This window comes from Nicotiana tabacum, chromosome 16 (assembly GCF_000715075.1).
Source record: "Nicotiana tabacum cultivar K326 chromosome 16, ASM71507v2, whole genome shotgun sequence".
Lineage (NCBI taxonomy): Eukaryota > Viridiplantae > Streptophyta > Magnoliopsida > Solanales > Solanaceae > Nicotiana > Nicotiana tabacum.
Genome location: NC_134095.1, coordinates 68,939,560 through 68,955,806, shown reverse-complemented (window position 1 = coordinate 68,955,806; position 16,247 = coordinate 68,939,560). Strand labels below are relative to the sequence as shown.

At 39.6% G+C, this 16,247-nt stretch overlaps 1 protein-coding gene across 8 annotated transcripts; it reads left to right on the top strand.

The window, feature by feature from the left end:
• The first annotated feature begins 2,725 nt into the window (after positions 1-2,725).
• Positions 2,726-14,840, top strand: LOC107779506 (uncharacterized). Of its 8 annotated transcripts, none has more exons than XR_012700083.1 (7): positions 2,726-2,891; positions 3,036-3,236; positions 3,335-3,916; positions 4,919-5,027; positions 5,162-5,280; positions 5,609-5,727; positions 14,542-14,840. XR_012700083.1 is itself a non-coding variant. In XM_016599954.2 (6 exons), the coding sequence occupies exons 3-6, from the start codon at positions 3,840-3,842 to the stop codon at positions 5,619-5,621; spliced, it is 318 nt and encodes a 105-aa protein (XP_016455440.1). In that variant the 5' UTR covers positions 2,726-2,891; positions 3,036-3,236; positions 3,335-3,839; the 3' UTR covers positions 5,622-5,828. The 8 variants fall into 8 exon arrangements, 2 of the variants coding, with proteins under 2 accessions (XP_016455440.1, XP_016455441.1); XR_012700084.1 differs by having other exon boundaries at positions 2,727-2,891; positions 5,162-5,271; positions 14,542-14,837; XR_012700085.1 differs by having other exon boundaries at positions 2,732-2,891; positions 3,335-3,930; positions 14,542-14,823.
• The last annotated feature ends 1,407 nt before the right edge of the window (positions 14,841-16,247 follow it).

The following is a 16,247-nucleotide window of genomic DNA, read 5'->3' as shown; positions in this document are numbered from 1 at the left end:
ACTTGATCTGGAGCTGCTTTTGATTTTGGTACGATATGCTTGTGTGTGTGTGTGTGTGTATATATGAGTATGACGTTGCTCAGTCCTGTCTTTGTATAGTTGTATTTCTATTAGAGGTATGTAGATAGTCATGTATAGTTGGGTAGTTGTCTATAGCAGCCTTGTCGGCTCACTCACTGTATTCCACATGCACATGTATATATGTCCTTTTGACAGGTCTTCCTCATGCATGTTATTCTTGTAATTTAGCAAAAAATATTCATGTTTATATCTTAGCAACATGCTTAAGGGTGTTCGACAGGTAGGACTCGGCACCCGTCATGACCCATCTGTTTGGGTCGTGACACAGGGGTACTCCTGGTATCTGATCGACCCTGGAATTATATGTCTCCATCTTTTTGTCATTAGCCTTGATCTTCTTCTCACTCGACTCTACCCGTTTTGTCAACTCATCGAGCATTTCATTATCTCGGGATTTACCCCAAGCTTGGCCTCACCCGATCTCTCGATAATTTTCTCATCTTTTTGAATTTTTCCTAGGATCGTTCGGGCTCGACCCTGTTGGGGTGTGGCTTTGATTTTGTAGCTGTGCTATTGCCTCCTGTTGAGACTACAACATTTCGAAGATTAGCCATAGGCTTACCCCATCACCCTTGCCTTCGAGTGCTTCCTGAACTGTTGGTCAGGGTTCCCCGTAAACACTATTTTCGGAATCAGTTGGAAAGTTGATTTTTATGTCCACCTACGAGTTAGATTTGAATGGATCAGCAACTAGGACACCCTTAGGATCGGCAGGAGGCATCTCGTTGTTGGGCACCAAATTATTATTTTCTCCATAACGGTCAGACTCAGCGTTAATGTTCAAGTGAGCAGACTGAGAGTTTGACGTTCTTAGGCTGAACTGAAATTAAGACTTCAATGAACAATCATAAAATAGGGTGTGTTATGGGGATTCGTATTAAATCACCATTGTTATCCTTAGCCCCACGATGGCCACAAAACTATTTACCCCAAAATTGGGTGATAATTAAATTTATATGTAGTTTTAAGGATATGTGGTTTAATCTAATACAAACAATTAAGAATATCAAATAAATGAGTTAGGAATGAAATAGACGTTCAAACCTATTGCAATACTATGATCAATCCGGAATTTAGATTGAACAACGACCTAGTCCTCAATTGGACCCTCAATTCGTGCCTAGTCATGAATGAAGAACATGTTAAGTGAACAAGAACTTTAAAGTAGCTAAAAAGATTGAAAATAAGCTTGTATTGATTTGATTTGCTTGTTACAGTGCGTGTTACATAAGAAAAACTTTCCCATTATATAGTAGGAGAGTGTCATCCCTAGTACGAGTCTAAAAAGGGTAAAAACCTTTATTTCCCATTAATTACTGATTCATAACCGACATCGAGTGAGATCTGCGCCGTGATATCTGGTTGGGTATGAATATTACGGCCCTCTTTCTGTCGTGTGTAACCGTTTACTATATTTTCTAAGGTCTTAGAACTCATTCTTGGCCTGGGGCGTGTCGTTTTATCCCAAACGATGGCGAGCACATCGTTCACCCTTCCTCGATCTTGATTTGAGGGGTCTCTAACCTCGATTTCAATCTTGTGCATTTGCGCCATTCTTCTGTTTTCTTACCGGGGAATCGGGGTAGACATTACGCCCGATATTACCCATACACACACACACACACACACACACACATATATATAGACACACACACACACATGTATCTGATGTTATATCTGCTATTTTAAAATTTCTTAATTGCAACTTTCCTATATTTAACTGCTAGAAAACTGCCTAAAACAATTCAGAAATACCGACCGAAATCGGTCGAAAATTTTGAAAAACTGACCATTTTCTGACCGACTTTAAACCGTCGAAATTAGGTTGGTCTGTAATAAATTCCAACCGAAGTCGGTCGGAAATAACGACTGATTTCGGTTGGTCAATCGAACGAAGGTATGTATTGTGGCAAGATACTATTCTACCACTAAACCATTGGTACATTTTGTCTTAAGATTTTTTTTTAATTAATTGGTACTCTTTAATTGTATTTGTGCAAGTAAATAACCAACCGATTTCGGTTAGTTTTATTAAAAATAAAAATTACCGGCCAAAGTCGGTCGATTTTTTAAAATGACTTCCTGAAATAAAGGACAAATTTCGGTAGGTTTTTTTAATATTAATTTTAATTTATTTTATATGAAAAATCGACCGATTTCAGATGCTAAAAAAATTTCCCGCATTTTTGCGCAATGAAAAACTGACCGAAGTCTGTCGATTTCGTAAAAGAAAATTAAAAAATAAAAAATTTTAAAAAACCGAACGATTTCGGTCAGTTTTTGACTGATCGAAGTTGGTCGGTTGACCGCGGTCGATTTTGACAAAATTTCTAGTAGTCTTTGATTAATGTTTAAAAGAGACATTGAAACTGCACATATCCGATAGTTTTTAAAAATTGTTCATTAAGGTGGTATGTTTCACAATTTTTTTGAAAGGCCATGGCATTATTTTCAATGAAAAAGCCATAGAAAAAGGGACTAGTAATATCAGAAAACCATAATTTTGGCTGACCGTGGTATTAATTACACAAAATATCATATTTTCTGATGGTTCTACCATTGGACGTATCCTTTTGGAACTCATTTATTCTAGTAAAGTTCGTAACAACTTTTTACCCTAGAGCCCCATGTCCCTCCTATATATAGTGATATGCTTTATCAATCACCATCACTTTCAGTACAACTCAGCCTATCTGCAGAGATGATGAGGGCTACCAACACTGAAGAAGACGACGATGACGATGATGGAATCATTTTCTAGCATGAATCCTCTTCATGAATTCTTCGACATTGAATCAATGAGTCACCATGTCTGTAACTAATTCCTCTCTTCGTCTATGCTTTCATTCAAATCTTTGATGTGTCGATCTGCCTTTTTTCTTTATAAAATTCACGTAAAAAATAAAAGACGTGCAATATAATAAATTATATCTAATGACTTGTTATTTTTGCAGAGTGCACGTTTTGTGGTTTTACTGCAACAAGAAAAGACGGAAGGTCTGATTCACATGGAAATAAAACACTAACTCCTTTGTCTTCCTTTTCTCCGATGGTAGCCTTGAGCTATCTCGTCTCTTGTTGCAAGATCAACCCATTGCATGCCGGTCGTATTTATCCTTTGTACGATCAGAATTGTCCAGGAGGTTCATCAACAGGTAATTAAGCAATAATGAAATATTTGTTAGTTATTTTTTTGAGTCCATATATATACACTCTAAAGTTTGACCCCCTTTTATTCATATCTTCATCTCAGGTCTTTCACTAGTTTTTGGCTGACCAATCACAAGTTTGGGCACCTGCAAAATCTCCCGGAGATGAACAAGTTTACAGTTGAATCCCGAGCCTTCTTTGGGAGGAAGCATGAAAACTTCAAAGTAATCACGGTTTCCAGTAGCAACCTTTATTTCTTGAATTGATCGCAAGGATATAAGGATTAGGAAAAGTCCGTGAGAAGAATATGATAGAGCTGCACTTAATTTCTGCTGGGCTGAGCCTACTTGCACAAGACATGAGCCCAAACCTCCTTGAAGTATAGTAGTGTAATAGAGTAGTAAAGCTTGGGCCAGCTGTATATTTAATTTTATATATTTTGAGCCGCCCACTTATATATATATATATATATAGATGTACAGTGTATTAGATCAGTTTTTTTATTTTAATAAAATTCCACTTTCACATTTTCTCTCTCTCTACGTTTCATTTCAGTATGCAGATACCAAAATTAGGGATCTGCTCATTTTAATCGAGCGATTTTGTTCATGAATCTGGTTATTAATATGGATCAGAGCTTGGATTATGCTAGATCTAGATCGATTCTCTCTATTTTAGTGGTAATGTATGTAATTTGAGGTACGAATTGTGAATTTTGTGTTTTTCCTTGTTGGCGTTTCTCTTTTCCGGCAAGCATTTGTTTCTCTTCTCGGAGCTATTTTTTTCTGGTTTGGTTAACGTTCCTCTCTCAAAGTTTGGCTCTTTCAGACTATTCTTTGAAGAAGCCAACTGTTATTCTACTTTGCTGAAACCCTAATTTCACAACAAAAAAAATTACTCAATTTGTAGCTTTAAGCTTTTTTTTTTTTGTTTTTTTTGTTATTGGTATGGGTTCGACGTCTGATGACTGGCTTAGTGCTAGCAATAGTTCCGGTGTTCCCCCTGCCTCACTATTGTACCTTCTTCCTTCTGATTTTTCGGGAACAATTGTGGTTACTAAAGCTTTCAATGGTTCTGGTTATGGGAGCTGGAGAAGAGGGATGCTCTTAGGGTTGTCTTATAAGAATAAACTAGAAATGATTAATGGATCAATTCTGAAACCTAGATCTACTTCCTCTCTTCTCGAGCCATGGATCCGATGTAATGATATGCTAGTTGCTTGGATTCTCAACAGCTTAGCCACTAAGATTAGGTAGACTGTTATTTACACCAAATTTGCTGAGAAACTTTGGAGAGAGATTGAACGTAGGTTTGGTCAAGCTAGTGGAATCAAAATTTTCCAAATTCGCAAAGAGATTTCTTCAATTTCTCAGGGTACTTCCAATATTGCTTAATATTTCAACAGGATTAAGAAGTTGTGGGATGAACTCTCCTTCTCTATTTCATATCCTAATTGCACTTGTGGTTGCAATGAGTCTTTCCAAAGATTGGATGAAGAGCAGAAAGTTCATTAATTTTTGATGGGACTCAACGACTCCTACTCTACTATTAGAAGTAAAGTTTTTATGATGAAGCCACTTTCTGATGTGGATATTGTTTATGACAAGCTCATTAATGATGAAAGTCAGGATGAGATTCATAATCCCACATCTTCTTTCAATTCTGATTCTGCTACTTTCTCTACTAGGGTTCAGAAACCACATAGTCAGAAGTTAACTTTGAACAAAACAAAAAGGAGTCCTCTGGTGTGCAAATACTGCAAGAAGACTGGCCATCTGATTGACAAGTGCATCAATGTACATGGTTTTCCTCTTGGTTTGCAGTCAAAATTCAAAAAGGCTGCTGCTTTTGCATAAGTTTCAAATTCTCAATCCATGGGGGAGCATGATGCTACTAGCAATGCTAATAGACTTGTTCATTCTTAATATAGGGGTGCTGCCGTTACCGTAGAACAATTCGATCAACTTCTAAGTCTTCTTCAGCAATCCAAAGTGTCACCACCTTCTCAGGAGATCTCTACTGGTTTTGCAAATTTTGCAGGTCTGATAGGTAACCCTGATTTTAAAAATTTTGCTTTCAATTTTTCTAAGATAGGAACAACCCTTGGATTATAGATTCGGGTGTGACTAATCACATGACTCCACACTCTTCTGTTTTATCGAACATTAAACCTCTTTCCTTACATTATCTTGTAACTTTGCCTAATTGTTATAAGGTAAAAGTCACATGTAATGGTATCCTTAATCTGCCTCCCGAAATTTCCATTTCCCATGTACAATTGGTTCCTTCCTTCCATTACAATCTCATTTCTCTTACTCAATTAATCCTTGAAGCGAATTGTATTACTTATTTCTCATCCATTCTATGTGTTTTGCAGGGCCCTTCTCTAAAGAAGCCACTGGTTCTTGGTAGTCTTCAGGCTAGGCTCTACATCTTCAATTGTCATGATCCGGATTTCCCACCCTCGGGAGTCTTGATGGCGCCTACCTGTGAAAGGTAGGCAAGCCGCATTATGTAGAATCACTAACTCTTTTATTTAACCCTTTTTAACAGTTTAAATTAATATACGATAAACAATGAAATATTAATGATAAGTAGATACAAGCGGAAGACTTAATCTGATAACTTAGCCAAAACCCGTTCAACAATGCCAACATACATCTCTACACGAAATCCGGTGTCACAATATCATGGACTGTCTACGAATACTACATACAAATGTCTGAAAGGAAAAGTATAGTCTATCCCCGGAAATAATGAAAATAGATACATATAAAGATAGAAGAGAATGCCGGGCCTGTGGACGCCTGCAGGACTACCTCGGGATCTCTAACTGGACTGAAGGCAGCCACCCAAATGCTACAGTCCAAAAGCTGCCGCTACGGGATCTGCACATAGTGTAGAGTGTTGTATCAGCACAACCGACCCATGTGCTGGTAAGTGCCTGGCCTCACCCCAGCGAAGTAGTGACGAGGTTAGGCCCCACCACCCTGGACTACATCTTTGGGACGGCCTGCAGCTGGCTGGCCTCCACCTCTAGCGGTCTGAGCTCCACCACTAACACCTCTACCTCCACCTCTTGCACCTCTACCCCCACCTCTAGCTGGTTGTGGAATACCTGGTGCCTGAACCATAGCACGGGAACCCTGCTGCTGCGACTAAGTACCCACCAATCTTGGACAAGCCCTCCGGATATAACCATACTCACCGCACTTATAGCATCCACCAGAATGTTGCGGCTGAGGAAACTGAGACTGACCCCGATGACCTGAATGACCACCCCAAAAACTCTAGAGCGGCGGTGAACTGATAGGAGCTGGTGGTGCACAATAGGGCTGTTGATTATAATACTGCATATGAGAACCATGGCCACCTGAAGCACCATGAGAAACCTAAAGGGCTGACTGAAAAGGCCTAGGAGGATGGCCTCTACCATACGAATCTCTGCCTCCAGATGAGGTACCACTGAATCAGCCTAAATGACGAGGCCTCTTGTCAGACCCCCGACCACCTCCCTGCGATAGAACCATCTCAACTCTCCTGGCCACATTGGCTGCCTCCTAGAAAGAAATCTCACTCCTAGTCTCCTTGGACATCTGAAGTCGAATAGGCTGGATATGTCCCTCAATAAACCTCATTACCCTCTCTCTCGGTGGGAAGTATGATAAGAGCATGACGGGCCAAGTCGATGAATATGGTCTCATACTGAGTAACAGTCATAGAAACCTGCTGGAGACGCTCAAACTGCCTTCGATAGATCTCTCTCTGAGTAATAGGGAGAAACTTCTCCAGAAATAGTTGAGTAAACTGCTCTCAAGTGAAAGCTGGCGATCCGACTGGTCTATCCAAACAATAATCTCTCCACCAAGTCTTGGCGGATCCAGATAAGCGAAAAGTAGAAAAATCGACCCTATTAGTCTCAACTATCCCCATGTTTCTGAGAACCACATGACAGCTATCTAGAAAATCCTCAGAAGATGCACCGCTAAAAGTAGTAGGGAAGAGTTTGGTGAACCTGTCCAATCTCCATAAAGCATCACCAGACATAGCTGCTCCATCGCCGGTCTGAGCTACCACACCCGGCTGAACTGCTCTAACTGGCTGAGCTGCTGGAGTCTGAAACTAGGGAGCCATCTACTCTGGAGTGCAAGTAGCAGGAGTTTGGGCTCCTCCTCCAGCCTGAGAGACGACTAGTACTACAGGAAGCAAGCCTGCCCGAGTGACACTCTCTATAAGGCCCACTAAACGGACCCGAGCATCTTGGAGTATGGGGGTAGCAATAAACACCTCTGGGACCTGAGCTGGGCCCACCAGAACTGTCTAGGCCAGAATCTCATCATCAAAGTCAACCTGAGGCTCCCCCGCTGGTGCTACTACTCTGGACTGAGCTTTGCCCCTACCTCGTCCTCTAGCACGGCCTTGGCCTCGCCCTCTGCCCCTCGTGGGAGCTGTTGCTGGAGGCTCAGGTTGCTGATCGGTGGATAAGGAAGCACGTGTTCTTGCCATCTTTGAAAGAACAGAGTAAAATTCAATTAGCATTGAGAAACCAAACCGCACGACAGGAAAGAATAAATGTGATGTTTTTCCTAACTCTGTAGCCTCTGGGGGATAAATACAGGCGTCTCTGAACTGATCTCTCAGACTTTACTAAGCTTGTCCGTGAATTGTGAGACCTATGTAACCTAGAGCTCTAATACCAACTTGTCACGACCCGGATTTTCCACCCTCGGGAGTCGTGATGTCGCCTACTCAAGAAAGCTAGGCAAGCCACGTAATGTAGAATCACTAACTCTTTTATTTAGCCTTTTTAACAGTTTAAATTAACATGCGATCAACAATGAAATATTAATGATAAGTAGTACAAGCGGAAGACTTAATCTGATAACTTAGCCAAAACCTATTTGATAATGCCAACATACATCTCTACCCGGAATTCAATGTCACAATATCACGAACTATCTATGAATACTACATACAAATGTCTGAAAGGAAAAGTACAGTCTGTCCCGAAAATAATGAAAACATAATACATATAAAAATAGAAGAGAACGTCGGGCCTGCGGACGCCTGCAGGACTACCTCGGGATCTCTAACTGGACTGAAGGCAGCCACCCAAATGCTACGGTCCAAAAGCTGCCGCTCCGAGATCTACACATCGTGCAGAGTGTAGTATCAGCACAACCGATCTCATGTTCTGGTAAGTGCCTAGCCTAACCCCGGCGAAGTAGTGACGAGGTTAGGACCAGACGACCAAATAAACCTGTGCAGTTATATAATATACAACAGAAAAATAAAACAGAAATAAACAAGTAAAGATGGGAGGGGGAACATGCTGCGGGGGAACATCATTACCAGTAGTAATTTAAGAGAAAGGCATAAGGACAATTTAGAATTTGCAGCAAAACAATAAGGAACTCATAATCAATCTATAAACACTCTGTATTATTTATTGTTGCGGCGCGCAACCCGATCCAAACATAATAACACTGTTGCAACATGCAACCCGATCCAAACATAATAACACTGTTGCGGCGTGCAACCCGATCCCTATCATTTATCACTGTTGCGGCATGCAACCTGGTCCAATTATATTATTATTGCGGCATGCAACCCGATCCAAACATTATATTGTTGCGGCGTGCAACCTGATCCAAATACAATATTATTGCGGTGTGCAACCCGATCCAAATATAATATTGTTGCGGCGTGCAACCCGATCTAAATATAATATTGTTGCCGCGCAACCCGATGCACATATACAATTCAACACCAATCAGAACGAGAGTCTCGGCAAGGGATCAATAAAGAAACAACATTATCCCGATAAGGGAATCGATAGTATAAATAAATACGTCACCGCAAGGGAAATTAGCTATAACCAAACTTGTTCCAACATCTAACTACCTCAGCTAGCACCAATACTCAATCATAAGTAATTTCCACGAGAATAATCATCTTTGCTCAATACAGAGAAACAACAACTTAGGCATTTGTAGTATTCATTAAGAACACAACAATTTCAGTTTAAGACCCACGGTCATGCTTGACACCAACATATAGATACTCGTCACCATGCCTATACGTCGTGCTTAAGAAGTAACATGTAACAAATAAGACACAACTCCTAATCCCTCAAGCTAAGGTTAGACAAACACTTACCTCGAACTTCCACGTCCAACTCAAGCCTCAAACACCGCTTTTCCTTTAGAATTCGCCTCCAAACAACTCATATATAGTCCAAATTGATTTAACCACATCAATAAATGTTAAAGAATTCATACTCAATGCTCAATTATAAGTTTTCTATCATTTTTCCCAAAAAGTCAAAAATCGACCCCGGGCCCATTTGGTCAAAACACGAGGTTCGGACCAAAACCCGATCACCCATTCACCCACGAGCCCGAATATGTAATTAGTTCCAAAATCCGACCCCAAAACGAGGTCTAAATCTCAATTATGCAAAAACCCTAACTTTACCCAAATCCCTAATTTTCTACCCTTAAGAACATGATTTAGGCCTAGAAATCTAATGGGTGTTAATGGAAATTGAAGAAAATGAGTCTAAGATTACATACCTATGAATTTGTGGTGAAGTTCCCTTTCAAAAATCGCTCAATTTGAAGATTGGAAGAAGTTATGAAATTTTGGTGAAATCCCATTTGGCTTCTGTTTTAAAATCACTAGACAGACCTTCATCGCGTTCGCGATGGGTCAAACCAATTAACCATCGCATTAGCGATCACAAGCTCGCGTTCGCGGAGCTTTGACTACTCAAGCCTTCACATTCGCGGGCTAGTGGCTGCGTTCACGTAGAACAAAATGTGAACCACCTCCCCCCAGGCCATTAGCCTACACGTTCGCAAGTGTCTGGACGCGTTCACGAAGAACAAACTGGCACTTGAGGAAATTGCCTTACGCGTTCGCGAGTGGGACCATGCGAACGCGAAGAACAAAACCTCTGTGCACTGAGACAGCAAAAACCTGCAACTTTTTCCAAGTTTAATACTTTTCGAGACCTATCCGAAACTCACCCGAGCCCTCGGGGCTGCAAACCAAACATGCATACTAACTCAAAAATATCATATGAACTTATCCGTGCATTTAAATCGCCAAAATAATCTCTTAAACAACGAATTTAGCATAGAAATCTAAGAAAAATTTCAAAACTTCCAAAGTATGAATTTTCTCAACTACGGGTTCGAATCACCTCAAAAGACTTCCGTTTCTTACCAAATTTCACGGACTTATCTTAAATCACATATAAGACCTGTACTGTGCTCCGGAACCAAAATACAGGCCCGATACCATCGAGTTTAAAACACATTTCATTTTAAAAAACTCATAAATATTCCAGAAAATAATTTTCTTCAAAAATTCATTTCTCGGGCTTGAGACCTCAGAATTCGATTTCGGGCATATGCTCAAGTCCCATATTTTCTTACAGACCCTTTGAGACTTTGAGACTGTCAAATCACGGGTCCGGGTCCGTTTACTCAAATTGTTGACCGAAGTCAACTTAAATCCATTTTAAAGTCAAAATTCATTATTTTTCACAAATTTTCACATAATGCCTATCCGGCTACGCGCCCAGACTGCGCACACAAATCGATGTGATGTTGAAAGAGGTTTTTAAGGCCTCAGAATGTAGAATTTATTTCTAAAATAAGTGATGACCTAAAGGTCATCACATCAATCTTGTTTCACCTGTTCTTTCTTGTGATTGGGCTTTTCATTCCTCATTTGTAAATACCATCACTGCCAACACTTTGCATGATATGAATAAAAGTAGTATTTCTTTTTCTGATTCTAATTCTTCTGCTTATATGCATGATGTTGTTTTTTCCTATTAATAATTCACTTTCTAGGTTATCTTTTGGTCATTCTTGGCATTTGAGACTGGGTCATCTACCATTTACTAAGATGAAATGTATTCCTTTCTTATCTTACAAATTACCATATAAACAAACATTTTTGCGTCCTTTATGTCCTATGGCAAGGCAGCAAAGATTTCCTTTCCCTGAATGTAATATTCATTATACCTCCCCATTTCAATTAATACATGTGGATCTTTGGGGTCCATATCACACTCAAACATATAATGATTTTAAGTATTTTTTTATTATTGATGATTTTTCCGGGGCCACATGTACATATCTGTTATCCAGTAAGGGTAGTGCTTTTACTCTTCTCAAATCATTCATTTTCATGGTGAAAACGCAATTTCAATCCCATGTTCAGGTGGTGAGGTCTGATAATGCATTTAAGTTAGGTTCTAGCTCAACAGCTTTATCCTTTTTTTGCCCATGACATTTTGCATCAGACTTCCTGCCCACATACACCTCAACGGAATAGTGTTGTGGAAAGGAAGCACAAGCACTAACTTGAAACTGCATGGGGCCTTCTTTTCCAATCTAAACTCCATATCAAATATTGGGGTGAGTGTGTCCTCATAGCCACTTACCTAATTAATAGATTCCCCTACCCTCTTTTCAATAATAAATCTCCATTTACCCTCTTACATATTGATGTTCCTCCTATTGCTCTTCCAAAAACTTTTGGGTGATTATGTTTTGTTGTTGTGCCAAATCCATATAGGGACAAATTTAAGTCTATGTCAATTCCTTCAGTATTTCTTGGCCATAGTGTTGGTAAAAAAGGTTATAAACTTCTGAACTTAGGTAATTTCAGCATTTTTCATTCCAGTGATGTTTTATTTCATGAGCATATCTTCCCTTATCCTTCTCCCAATTCCTCTCATCTCTTTCCTCCCTCTGTTTCTAATTCTGATGTTCCTGCCTTTTCACCACTATCCACTTCTTCTCCACCTACTTCTCCACCTATTGTACTTGCTTCATCACCAACATCTTCACCTCCCTCTCCTATACCTGGAGTTTCTGTTCATGCTCCTCCTCTCACTACTCATTGTGAGCACGTGATTTTTGTTTTACGCGACAATCACTTCACAAGAAACAAAATAATAACAATTGGTCTTGCTGTACATTTTCTGGATTTTTACGTGGCATTTTTTGCTAGTTATTTGTGATCTTGCCCGTGGTTATTTTATTCAAACAAAAAATAAAAAAAAATATATATGTCGTGCGAACCGTAATCCGTTTATTAAAAGAAAAATAAAATGTGTGCATCTTTCATTGTATTTTGTCATTAAGTGTTTAGTATAATTAAATGTTAATTGTGTGATAATTGTTGTTCAATGTTTTATATAGTATTATTTGACAAATTAATTTAAGAAATTAAAGAAAAAAAAAGAAAAGGAGAAGGATTTTCGGACCAGGCTAGTCCAAGTTAAAACAAAACAGGTCTGATCTGGTCTGATCTGTGCTTGCCCCAGTCCAGACCAGCTTACTTCAAGAGCTTCCAAACGACACCGTTTTGATCTGGTCTGATCTGGGCCGTTGATATCAGAATGATCAACGGTCAAGATCGCATCCCCCATACCCACGAACAAACCCGACCTGTTCAACCCCCAAACCAACCCAAACCCGGGCATTTGAAACGACACCATTTCCCCATCAGTTGAAAAATCCTGGCCTTTCATCTCGCCTCATCCAACGGCTGAGATCAATCCACTCATTCCATATATAAACTTTCCTACCATACCCTGCCCCCCTATCCAAGACCCCCGCCTTCGTCATCATCCCTTTCCCCACGAAACCCTAGCCGCCCCATTTCCCTTCACCATTAATCCCGGCGGCCTGGACGCCGGTGACTCCCACCTTAACACCATAGGACCACCTCACCACCCTGAACATGGATCTGTTAACCGCTTAGCTCGAATCCCATCCCACCTTCTCGAATCTTCATTTGAAGATTCGAGTCAAAACTCGATCTACACCGATCTGCCCTAGATTCATACCAGACAGTCCCCGGACCTCCCTCGTGACCAAACCATGCTTGGTTTGGTCCGAATCTAACCATGGAGACTCAAAACCCAAATCTGTCATCCATGAACCATAGAAACCCCAGGGCCTGGTCTGTGTCCGTTTAAGTCAAGTGATTAGGGTCTAATGGACCTTAATCGAAGTGTTCTCAGTTGGGAACACTTCGATTAAAGTCCGTTCAACCCCAAGAATGTTTTCTTCAAATACGAGTTTTGGTTTTCTAATTTTTCCAAGGATTTTTAAGGTAAGTCTGTTTCTATTTTCTTTATTCGGTTCATGTATTTGTTAAAGGTCTGTTTGTATGGTCAAACGTCTTGTTTTAATTTGTGTTTGGAATTTTACCAACTGTTTCTGCCCACCTTGCCCGGACCTCTGTATTGGTCAAATCTTTCCTCTATTCACTGATAGTATGTATATGTGTATGTGTTGTGCAATCAATTGAACTTTAAATTTGACTGATTAATCGATTCCTCAGTACAATTGTTTGTTTAGTCAGTACAATTCGAATCATGTGTTTAATACTGTTAGATTTTTGATCATGGTCTTCAATTGTACATGTTATGATTAGTATAGTCGAGTCGACATATGTCGTCGATTAGTTTCAGCTTGTTTGAATCTGATCTGTCCTTGCTGAACATTTGTTTGAATCAAAATTGAGAATCGAGTATAGCTACTTATGTTTGTTAATTTGAATCAGAAATCTAAGGTTTTGGTCTGCAACTGCAATCTGAATTGGTGGCATGTGCACTTGTACACAACATGTGCATAAAGGCCCTTTTGGATTAAAATAGTTTGACAGCATATGCTGTCAGATTATATTCTTGCTGCCCCTGGCCTGCTTTTAGTTTAATAAATGTTAAAGGGGACTGCCAGGAATCTCATGGGAGGGTTTCATATTTTAAACATTGAGTGGAAAAACAACAAGAAAGTGAGGGGGTTCTGATGTGTTTTAACAGGCTGTGAATAGCCGATGTTAGGCTATAAAAAAGAGAGACAGATTTTAGACTGAGGGTCGGGATTCTTTTTAAAAAGATACATAGAGAGATAAGAGAAGTAAGGCATACACAAGGGAGGGAAAACATATAGATAACAATCAGAAACTATTTCTTCTTTCTGTTTGTTTGGATTTCACTTGATTTCAACCTGTTCAATCAATTCTGATTTCTTCCAAGTCTCAACTGAGCATATTGGTTGGTTTGCACTGTTTGTTTCTCCTGGACTTGTTTTGTTGTGGAGTTTCGTTTCTACTGCACTGCTTGTTGCTGTCATTTGGCTATTTTTCTATCGGCTATAGTTGCATTCTTGCACTCGAGCCTGTTTTGCTGCTTGCTGTTTTGTTCTTGCTGCTGCTATTCTGTTTCTGCTGTTGCTGATTTTCCTATCTTCCTCCTCTTCTCCTCTACATTTTCAGCATTCCAGGTACACATTTCGAGTCTCATATTGGTGCAGCTGATTGTAAACAATGAAAAGCATGAACTGAAAGATCTGGAGAAGTTATAATCATCTGTTTGCTTTACTTACAGCCTTTTGTTATTAAGTTGTATAAATTTTAATTTGTAGGTCAATAGGGAAGTACATTAGTAAGTTTGTATTTGGTTGAAGCTTATGTCGATCTAAATATGCGATTCGTTTAAAGGTATATAGGATGTAACCATAATTCATGGAATATGCAACCATTAGTATGATTGTTAATTCAAACTCGTTTTTCAGCATGTTGTGAATATATAGGGCGGACGGTTCCCCTTAATCTCGCCAAAAATACAATACAGTTTTTTATACTCTAGAGTTGCAATTTCGTTAGGCATGTTTAAGATGAATTTTGAATACCATAGGTAATATCCTTTAATAAGGAATCCTACTAATCCTGTTTAAATAAGTTTAATTTAGATTCAGCTTGAGGAGTGTTCGGAGTAAGCGTAGTATTTCATCAATCTCGTATGTATTTCCTTTTATCAAATTAAAAGTATGCTCCATGAGATACAGCGTTCTTCACCTTGTAATCAGATAATTAATAAGAAGTCAGTATTAGCTAAGCATGCCATTTAATCAGCGCACATTTTTTTTCTTTCATTTTTTAGAAACGAACATAATAGAAATGTAGTCGCTTTCGGACATCCCTTCCAAAATAACGAGATGAGCCTCGCCGAATAAAGTGCAAATTGCGGGGCCCTCAATAGTTAATCATAACAAAGATTTAGAATTTGGGATGGGCTGTCTAGTGAATTTCCCCGCCTTTTCCAAAGACAATAACGTGTTAGACTCTTTAGGCACGATTTAATTAAATTACATTCTTAAAATCGGGTGCACATTGATGTGACCGAAATCCAAATCTCAACGGAGTCAAAATGTGTCGACAACCACGGGTGCATTAATTGTGACGTGGTTCGAGATGCATTTTCACGACGTTGCAATTCTATAAAAATAAATGATAATAATAAAAGCGGTTTAAACTTAATAAAAGCACGTAAGTCATAACATGTATTTAAATCAGATATTTAGCCATTATAACAATTTAAGCGACCGTGCTAGAACCACGAGATTCGAGGGTGCCTAACACCTTCCCTCGGGTCAACAGAATTCCTTACTTAGAATTTCTGGTTCGCAGACTTCATTTGGAAAAATCGAAAATTTCCTCGATTTGGGATTCAAGATAAACCGTGACTTGGGACACCAAAAACCAAACCTTTCCCAAACTCTGAATTGAATAAATAATCCCATTTCAAATATTGTCACTTAAATTGGAAAAACTCTCTCGCGCATTTACTCTTCGGGGCGGGCGCGCAAAAAGGAGGTGTGACAGCTCTGGCGACTCCGCTGGGGATTTGTCCCAGAACCACTGGTTCAGGGTTCAAGAATTCGAGCTTAGAATAATTGTTATATTTGGCTTTATTATCTGATCTTTATTACATGTTTTGCATAACGTGCTAAATGTTGTCTTTTACCGCTTTGATATTATCTGAACTGTATATAAACTGTGCCGAAACCCTTCTCTTCTTACCTCCGGGGAGAAGCTCGCTGGTAGAGACTCCCTATTCTGTTAGTGTCGATACCTGAAATAAGAAAGAGGTCGGACAAGTTACAAAGCCGGACGATCTCGCGGGTCCCCGGTACGTAGCC

Excerpts from the sequence above, each read along its gene's own strand:
- LOC107779506 (XM_016599954.2), top strand. The coding sequence starts at position 3,840 with ATGAATCTGGTTATTAATATGGATCAGAGCTTGGATTATGCTAGATCT. Across the intron at positions 3,917-4,918 it reads CTCTCTATTTTAGTGGTAAT|GGTTCAGAAACCACATAGTC; the intron begins GTATGTAATTTG and ends TTTCTCTACTAG. Across the intron at positions 5,028-5,161 it reads TGATTGACAAGTGCATCAAT|GGGTGCTGCCGTTACCGTAG; the intron begins GTACATGGTTTT and ends TTCTTAATATAG.